The sequence below is a fragment of the Brassica rapa genome, unplaced genomic scaffold, assembly GCF_000309985.2.
Source record: "Brassica rapa cultivar Chiifu-401-42 unplaced genomic scaffold, CAAS_Brap_v3.01 Scaffold0640, whole genome shotgun sequence".
Taxonomy (NCBI): Eukaryota; Viridiplantae; Streptophyta; class Magnoliopsida; order Brassicales; family Brassicaceae; genus Brassica; species Brassica rapa.
In genome coordinates, this window is record NW_022610580.1 from 1 (window position 1) to 10221 (window position 10221).

The window sequence follows — 10221 nt, forward strand, 5'->3', positions numbered from 1 at the left end:
AAAACTAAAATTCTATTTTAATGCATAGTTGCATCCTTCAGTAACATATGATGAAGGCCAAAGAGTTTAGAACCTTTGTTGTCTCCGTTTTTCTAGAGAAAAGCGATTTTATAGTGATTATTCAACCAATTGAGAGAGTATTATGAAGTTTTACTAAATTAATTGACAAAAAAAATTAAACGATGCCCATGTACCATGAAAGAGAGTTTAGTATACATTGATACAATTGTAGAATGTGTTTAGAAATTTTAAAAGAACAGTAAAGATCATAGGCTTAGTATAAAGAGCATTTACCGAAAAATTCAATATTTTCGTAGGGGTTAACCCATAGATTTTGAGAAAAATTCAAAAAAAGAAAATTCTATTTTAATGCATAGTTGCATCCTTCACTAACATATGATGAAGGTCAGAGATGTTTGGAACCTTTGTTGTCTTCGTTTTTCTTGAGAATAGCGATTTTATAGTGGTTAGTCAACCAATTTAGGGAGTATTATGAAGTTTTACTAAATTAATTGACAATAAATTTTAATGATGCCCATGTACCATGAAAGAGAGTTTAATATACATTAATACAAATGTAGAATGTGTTTATAAATTTTAAAACAACACTAAAGATCATAGGTTTCAGTATATAGAGCATTTACCGAAAAATTAAAAATTTCGTAGGGGGTTAACCCATAGATTTTGAGAAAAATTCAAAAAATGAAAATTCTATTTTAATGCATAGTTGCATCCTTCACTAACATATGATGAAGGTCAGAGATGTTTGGAACCTTTGTTGTCTTCGTTTTTCTTGAGAATAGCGATTTTATAGTGGTTAGTCAACCAATTTAGGGAGTATTATGAAGTTTTACTAAATTAATTGACAATACATTTAAACGATACCCATGTACCATGAAAGAGAGTTTAATATACCTTAATAAAAATGTAAAATGGGTTTAGAAATTTTAAAACAACAGTAAAGACATAGGCTTCAGTATATAGAACATTTACCGAAAAAATCAATATTTTCGTAGCGGGGTTAACCCATTGATTTTGAGAAAAATTCAAAAAAACAAAAATTCAATTTTAATGCATAGTTGCATCCTTCAGTAACATATGATGAAGGCCAAAGTGTTTACAACCTTTATTGTCTCTGTTTTTGTAGAGAATAGCAATTTTATAATGATTATTCAACCAATTGAGGGAATATAATGAAGTTTTACTAAATTAATTGACAAAAAAAATTAAACGATGCCCATGTACCATGAATGAGAGTTTAGTATACATTGATACAAATGTAGAATGTGTTTAGAAACGTTAAAACAACAATAAAGATCATAGGCTTAGTATAAAGAGCATTTACCGAAAAAATCAATATTTTTGTAGGGGTTATTAACCCATAGATTTTGAGAAAAATTCAAAGAAAATAAAAATTCTATTTTAATGCATAGTTGCATCCTTCAATAACATATGATGAAGGTCAAAGAGGTTTGGAACTTTTGTTATCTCTGTTTTTCTAGATAATAGCGATTTTATAGTTCTTAGTCAACTAATTTAGGGAATATTATGAAGTTTTAATAAATTAATTGACAATAAATTTAAGCGATACCCATGTACCATGAAAGAGAGTTTAATATACCTTAATACAATTGTAAAATGTGTTTAGAAATTTTAAATTAACAGTAAAGAGCATAGGCTTCAGTATATAGAACATTTACCGAAAAGTTAAATATTTTCGTAGGGGTTAACCCATAGATTTTGAGAAAAATTCAAAAAAATGAAAACTTTATTTTAATGCATAATTGCATCCTTCACTAACATATTATGAAGATCAAAGATGTTTGGAACCTTTGTTGTCTTCGTTTTTCTAGAGAATAACGATTTTATATTGGTTAGGCAACCAATTTAAGGAGTATTATGAAGTTTTACTAAATTAATTGATAATATATTTAAACGATACCCATGTACCATGAAAGAGAGTTTAATATACCTTAATACAAATGTAAAATGCGTTTAGAAATTTTAAACAACGGTAAAGAGCATAGGCTTCAGTATATAGAACATTTACCGAAAAATTGAATATTTTCGTAGGGGGTACCCATAGATTTTGAGAAAAAAAATTCAAAAAAACTAAAATTCTATTTTAATGCATAGTTGCATCCTTCAGTTACATATTATGAAGGCCAAAGAGTTTAGAACCTTTGTTGTCTCCGTTTTTTTAGAGAATAGCGATTTTATAGTGATTATTCAACCAATTGAGGGAGTATTAGGAAGTTTTACTAAATTAATTGACAAAAAAAATTAAACAATGCCCATGTACCATGAAAGAGAGTTTAGTATACATTGATACAATTGTAGAATGTGTTTAGAAATTTTAAAAGAACAGTAAAGATCATAGGCTTAGTATAAAGAGCATTTAACCAAAAAATCAATATTTTTGTAGGGGTTAACCCATAGATTTTGAGAAAAATTCAAAAAATAAAAATTCTATTTTAATGCATAGTTGCATCCTTCAATAACATATGATGAAGGTCAAAGAGGTTTGAAACTTTTGCTGTCTCCGTTTTTCTAGATAATAGCGATTTTATAGTGCTTTTTTTTTTTTTGAAACACAACTTATATTAGATCCGCACTAAACAGTGTTAGGCGCAGCCATAACGGTGAGTTCAGAAGATAATACATTTTTTGCCAATCCATCTGCTTTACCGTTTCTCTCACGTGAGATCCAGTTAAAGGAGATGGAATCAAAAGAGGATGCAATAGAGTTAATATCAGCTAAGATGCCATATAAACCAACAAGAGGAGAATTTGCATTGATAGCTTTAATCAGGATGGCCGAATCCGACTCACATCTGATCTTCGATAGTCCCATGTCCCTGCACTTCAGCAACGCTTCCCGGAGCGCCAGGCCTTCAGCTGCAAGTGGTGTAGCAACATGTTGCGCAATAGAGGAGAAAGAGGACTCCCTGCCTTGTCGCTTTGTCATCCATCCCAGCCCTGCAAGATTTAGAGATTCATTCCAGGCAGCATCTGTTCTGAGCAAAACATAATCTGCTTGGAGCATTGTCGGGGGAGCTATGAGTCGTGTAGGTTGAGTCAGATGGTCCTGGCTGGTAATCCATTCTCGGGCACTGGCAACTGCCTTTGAGAGTACTTCCTCGATTGTTATAATCTTATCTTCAAACACCAGTTTGTTTCGGGCTAACCAAAGTTGCCAGACGATCCATGGAGCCAGGGCCCCTATCGATACTCCCGTGGGTGGCAAGGTTTTCTTTGAACAGAGGTCGGGCCAGGAGCTTCGCAATTCTATAGATCCACTGTACTCAATGCTCGGGTAAACAGGGGCAGAGGTCCAGACCTGTCTAGCATAGGAGCATTGAAAGAGCAGATGATCAATAGATTCAGGTAGCTTGCATCTTTTGCACAATCCATCGACGTTGATTCCTCGGGATCGCAGAGCTTCACCTGTCGGAATTGCTCCATGTAGTGTTTTCCATATGAATAGCTTGATCTTCGGGGTGGTTTGGAGTTTCCATACAGTTTATAGTGCTTAGTCAACCAATTTAGGGAGTATTATGAAGTTTTACTAAATTAATTGACAATAAATTTAAGCGATACCCATGTACCATGAAAGAGAGTTTAATATACCTTAATACAATTTTAAAATGTGTTTAGAAATTTTAAATTAACAGTAAAGAGCATAGGCTTCAGTATATAGAGCATTTACCGAAAAATTAAATATTTTCGTAGGGGTTAACCCATAGATTTTGAGAAAAATTCAAAAAAATAAAAAATTCTATTTTAATTCATAGTTGCATTCTTCACTAACATATGATGAAGGTAAAAGATGTTTGGAACCTTTGGTGTTTTCGTTTTTCTAGAGAATAGCGATTTTATAGTGGTTATTCAACCAATTTAGGAAGTATTATGAAGTTTTACTAAATTAATTTACAATAAATTTAAACGATACCCATGTACCATGAAATAGAGTTTAATATACCTTAATACAAATGTAAAATGCGTTTAGAAATTTTAAAACAACAGTAAAGAGCATAGGCTTCAGTATATAGAACATTTACCGAAAAATTCAATATTTTCGTAGGGGTTAACCCATAGATTTTGAGAAAAATTCAAAAAAACTAAAATTCTATTTTAATGCATAGTTGCATCCTTCACTAACATATGATGAAGGCCAAAGTGTTTACAACTTTTGTTGTCTCTGTTTTTGTAGAGAATAGCAATTTTATAATGATTATTCAACCAATTGAGGGAATATTATGATGTTTTACTAAATTAATTGACAAAAAAAATTTAACGATGCCCATGTACCATGAAAGAGAGTTTAGTATACATTGATACAAATGTAGAATGTGTTTAGAAACTTTAAAAGAACAGTAAAGATCATAGGCTTAGTATAAAGAGCATTTACCGAAAAAATCAAAATTTTTGTAGGGGTTAACCCATATATTTTGAGAAAAATTCAAAGAAAATAAAAATTCTATTTTAATGCATAGGTGCATCCTTCAATAACATAAGATGAAGGTCAAATAGGTTTGGAACTTTTGCTGTCTCCGTTTTTCTAGATAATAACGATTTTATAGTTCTTAGTCAACCAATTTAGGGAGTATTATGAAGTTTTACTAAATTAATTGACAATAAATTTAAGCGATACCCATGTACCATGAAAGATAGTTTAATATACCTGAATACAATTGTAAAATCTGTTTAGAAATTTTAAAATTAACAGTAAAGAGCATAGGCTTCAGTATATAGAGCATTTACCGAAAAATTAAATATTTTCGTAGGGGTTAACCCATAGATTTTGAGAAAAATTCAAAAAAATGAAAATTTTATTTTAATGCATAATTGCATCCTTCACTAACATATTATGAAGATCAAAGATGTTTGGAACATTTGTTGTCTTCGTTTTTCTAGAGAATAACGATTTTATAGTGGTTAGTCAACCAATTTAGGGAGTATTATGAAGTTTTACTAAATTAATTGACAATAAATTTAAACGATACCCATGTACCATGAAAGAGAGTTCAATATACCTTAATACAAATGTAAAATGCGTTTAGAAATTTTAAAACAACAGTAAAGAGCATAGGATCAGTATATAGAACATTTACCGAAAAAATAAAAATTTCGTAGGGTTTAACCCATAGATTTTGAGAAAAATTCAAAAAATAAAAATTCTATTTTAATGCATAGTTGCATCCTTCACTAACATATGAAGAAGGTCAAAGATGTTTGGAACCTTTGTTGTCTTCGTTTTTATTGAGAATAGCGATTTTATAGTGGTTAGTCAACCAATTTAGGGAATATTATGAAGTTTTACTAAATTAATTGACAATAAATTTAAACGATACCCATGTACCATGAAAGAGAGTTTAATATACTTTAATACAAATGTAAAATGCGTTTAGACATTTTAAAATAACAGTAAAGAGCATAGGCTTCAGTATATAGAACATTTACCGAAAAATTCAATATTTTCGTAGGGGGGTTAACCCATAGATTTTGAGAAAAATTCAAAAAAACAAAAATTCCATTTTAATGCATATTTGCATCCTTCAGTAACATATGATGAAGGACAAAGAGTTTAGAACCTTTGTTGTCTCCGTTTTTCTAGAGAATAACGATTTTATAGTGATTATTCAACCAATTTAGGGAGTATTATGAAGTTTTACTAAATTAATTGACAAAAAAAATTAAACGATGTCCATGTACCATGAAAGAGAGTTTAGTATACATTGATACAAATTTAGAATGTGTTTAGAAATTTTAAAACAACAGTAAAGATCATAGGCTTAGTATAAACAGCATTTACCGAAAAAATCAATATTTTTGAGAAAAATAAAAAATTTTGCATCCTTCACTAACATATGATGAAGGTCAAAGATGTTTGGAACCTTTGTTGTCTTCGTTTTTCTAGAGAATAGCGATTTTATAATGGTTAGTCAACCAATTTTGGGAGTATTATGAAGTTTTACTAAATTAATTGACAAAAAATTTTAATGATGCCCATGTACCATGAAAGAGAGTTTAATATACATTAATAAATATGTAGAATGTCTTTATAAATTTTAAAACAACACTAAAGATCATAAAGCATTTACCGAAACATTAAATATTTTCATAGGGGGTTAACCCATAGATTTTGAGAAAATTTCAAAAAAATGAAAATTCCATTTTAATACATAGTGTCATCCTTCACTAAAATATGATCAAGGCCAAAGACGCTTGGAACCTTTGTTGTCTCTATTTTTCTTGAGAATAGCGATTTTATAGTGGTTAGTCAACCAATTAAGGGAGTATTATGAAGTTTTATTAAATTAATTGACAAAACAAAAAATGATGCCCATGTACAATGAAAGAGAGTTTAGTATACATTGATACAAATGTAGAATGCGTTTAGAAATTTTTAAAAAACACTAAAGATCATAGGCTTCAGTATATAGAGCATTTACCGAAAAATTAAATTTTTTCGTAGGGGTTAACCCATAGATTTATAGAAAAATTCAAAAAAATGAAATTCTATTTTAATATATGGTTGCATCCTTCAATAACATACGATGAAGGCCAAAGAGGATCAGAACCTTTGTTGTCTCCGTTTTTCTAGAGAATAGCGATTTTATAGTGGTTATTCAACCAATTTAGGAGGTATTATGAAGTTTTACCAAATTAATTGATAAAAAGAATTAAAAGATGCTCATGTACCATGAAAGAGAGTTTAATATACATTGATACAAATGTAGAATGTGTTTATAAATTTTAAAACAATAGTAAAGATCATAAGTTTTAGTATATAGAGCATTTACAGAAAAATTCAATATTTTTGTAGGGCTTAATCCATAGATTTTGAGAAAAATCCAAAAAATGAAAATTTTATTTTAATGCATAGTTGCATCCTTCAATAAAATATGATGAAGGCCAAAGAGGATTAGAACCTTTGTTGTCTCCGTTTTTCTAGAGAATAGCGATTTTATAGTGGTTAGTCAACCAATTTAGGGAGTATTATGAAGTTTTACTAAATTAATTGGCAAGAAATTTTAACGATGCCCATGTACCATGAAATAGAGTTTAATATATATTAATACAAATGTGGAATGCGTTTAGAATTTTTAAAACAACACTAAAGATCATAGGTTTCAGTATATAGAGCATTTACCGAAAAATTAAAAATTTTCGTAGGGGTTGTTAACCCATAGATTTTGAGAAAATTTCAAAAAAAATGAAAAATTCTATTTTAATGTATAGTTGCATCCTTCATTAACATATTATGAAAGTCAAAGAGGTTTGGAACCTTTTTTCTCCGTTTTTCTAGAGAATAACGTTTTTATAGTTGTTAGTCAACCAATTTAGGAATTATTATTAAGTTATACTAAATTAATTGACAACAAATTTAAACGATACCCATGTACCATGAAAGAGAGTTTAATATACATTAATACAAATGTAGAATGTGTTTAGAAATTTTAAAACAACACTAAAGATCATAGGCTTCAGTATATAAAGCATTTACCGAAAAATTAAATATTTTCGTAGGGGTTAACCCATAGATTTTGAGAAAAAATCAAAAAAAATGAAAATTCTATTTTAATACATAGTTGCATCATTCACTAAAATATGATGAAGGCCAAAGACGTTTGGAACCTTTGTTTTCTCCATTTTTCTTGAGAATGGCGATTTTATATTGGTTAGTCAACCAAGTAAGGGAGTATTATGAAGTTTTATTAAATTAATTGACAAAAAAAATTAAATGATGCCCATGTACAATGAAAGAAAGTTTAGTATACATTGATACAAATGTAGAATGTGTTTAGAAATTTTAAACAACAGTAAAGATCATAGGTTTTAGTATATAGAGCATTTACCGAAAAATTCAATATTTCCGTATCCATTGATTTTGAAAAAAGTTCAAAAAAATGAAAATAATATTTTAATGCATAGTTTCATCCTTTACTAACATATAATGAAAGTCAAAGAGTTTTGGAACCTTTGTTTTCTCTGTTTTACTAGAGAATTGGATTTAATATTGGTTAGTCAACCAATTTAGGGAGTATTATGAAGTTTTATTAAATTAATTGGCAAAAAAATTAAGCGATGCCCATGTACCATGAAAGAGACTTTAATATACATTTATACAAATGTAGAATGTGTTTAGGAATTTTAAAACAACAGTAAAGAGCATAGGGTTCAGTATATAGAGCATTTACCGAAAAATTCAATATTTTTGTAGGGATTAACCCATAGATTTTGTGAAAAATCCAAAAAATGAAAATTTTATTTTAATGCATAGTTGCATCCTTAAATAACATATTATGAAGGCCAAAGAAGATTAGAACCTTTATTGTCTCCGTTTTTCTAGAGAATAGCGATTTTATAGTGGTTAGTCAACCAATTTAGGGAGTATTATGAAGTTTTATTAAATTAATTGACAAAAAAATTTATCGATGTCCATGTACCATGAAAGAGAGTTTAATATACATTAATACAAATGTAGAATGCGTTTAGAAATTTTAAAACAACACTAAAGATCATAGGCTTTAGTATATAGAGCATTTACCGAAAAATTAAAAATTTCGTATGGGGTCTTCATAGATTTTGAGAAAAATTCAAAAAAATGAAAATTATTTTTTAATGCATAGTTGCATCCTTCAATAACATATGCTGAAGGCCAAAGAGAATTAGAACCTTTGTTGTCTCCGTTTTTCTAGAGAATAACGATTTTATTGTGGTTAGTCAACCAATTTAGGGAGTATTATGAAGTTTTACTAAATTAATTGACAAGAAAATTTAAACGATGCTCATGTACCATAAAAAAGAGTTTAATATACATTAATACAAATATAAAACGTGTTTAGAAATTTTAGAAGAACAGCTTATCATCAAGCTCATCATCAAGCTCATGTGACAAAAAAATTTATATAGCTTATGAGATGATATCAACTCCAATATACAAGCTCATCATCAAACTTCATTCTCCATTTGAGATGATATCACTTAAAATGGAGAATGATCTAAACTCCAATATTATTTGCTTATCATCAAGCTCAACTAATATTGAGAAGAACAGCTTCATACAGTTTCTCCAAAAAGATTTTGAAGAAGCTTAATTTATTCCCATAAGAAAAGTTACCCACAATAATATTCTTACGTACGTACATATCAACCCAGTGCCGGCTCAACAGGTAGGGCGAAGAGTGCAGTCGCCCGGGGCCCGCCCTAAAATCCAATAAATTCAATAACAAAAAGGGCCCATAATTTTTATTTTATTTTTACAGCAAGGGCCCATAATCTTAAGATTAATTAATTATTATGTGTAAAATTACTTTTGCCGAAGGGCCTAACGTAATACTAAGCCGGCCCTGTATCAACCAAACACATTTTGCTGAAAACGAATAAATATATATACACAGGAAAGTCCCCTATATATATAGATACCTTATAAGAATACAACACAGTACCGGCGATTTCAGATTTTCCTGAGAAATAATGATAATCAAAACAACAAGTGCAGGATTTGTCCAAAAAAAAAAAAAAAAAAAAAACAACAAGTGCAGGTAAAGTGGCAAATACCCTCATCTCAGTTACCACGGCTTTCCGTCAAAACTAAACTCCACTCGGACGCCTTCCAAAACCGTATTGTTTCATCTTGAAACTGTTTTGGTCTATTTTTCTTCTCTCCAAAAGAGGTTCAAAATTTCAAACACACGTACACGTAACACCCCTAAGCATACGATAAACGATAATTTGCTAACCAAAAATGTTCTTAAATTAGTAACAATAAATATGAGTTTTAGAACAATCCCAACAAAACGCTAGCTTGAGTTCCTATGTTTATCAAGGAAGGTTTAAAGGATAACATCAATGCCAATGGTGAGGAGCTCATGTTGGAGGAGGGGAGCACGTGCAAAGCATATGAAACAGATTTCATGTTTTTTGGTTTGCACGTGCCCTGCTTCTCCAACATGGAGGTTCTCACCTACATTTCCAAGTATATATGTGAGCTTTTGTAATATGAGAGCTTTGGTGATGTAAGCTTCGTATATATAGGCCCCAAAGATTGCATTAATGGAACATTCATATACATACACATGAATATGAATAATGTATGTTGGCGTGAGTGTGTTTTACGAAAGGCAAAATGACAATGCCATGCCATGATGGCATTTCACGCAAAAGAAGGGCTGAGAAGAAAAACTAGTGAGTGAAGAGTGCTAAAAGAAACTA

At 30.1% G+C, this 10221-nt stretch overlaps 1 protein-coding gene and 1 non-coding gene across 2 annotated transcripts; both read right to left on the reverse strand.

Moving 5' to 3' along the window:
* Positions 1-2614: 2614 nt before the first annotated feature.
* Positions 2615-3518, reverse strand: LOC103844893. The gene is made up of 2 exons (XM_018658097.1): positions 3448-3518; positions 2615-3344 (listed from the first exon to the last, which is right to left on the reverse strand). The coding sequence occupies exons 1-2, from the start codon at positions 3516-3518 to the stop codon at positions 2615-2617; spliced, it is 801 nt and encodes a 266-aa protein (XP_018513613.1).
* A 6345-nt stretch (positions 3519-9863) lies between these two features.
* Positions 9864-9977, reverse strand: MIR164E (microRNA MIR164e). The gene has a single exon (NR_128659.1). It is a non-coding gene; the product is annotated as a microRNA MIR164e (primary transcript).
* Positions 9978-10221: the final 244 nt, after the last annotated feature.

Excerpts from the sequence above, each read along its gene's own strand:
- LOC103844893 (XM_018658097.1), bottom strand. The coding sequence starts at position 3,518 with ATGGAAACTCCAAACCACCCCGAAGATCAAGCTATTCATATGGAAAAC. Across the intron at positions 3,345-3,447 it reads ACATGGAGCAATTCCGACAG|ACAGGTCTGGACCTCTGCCC; the intron begins GTGAAGCTCTGC and ends CTCCTATGCTAG.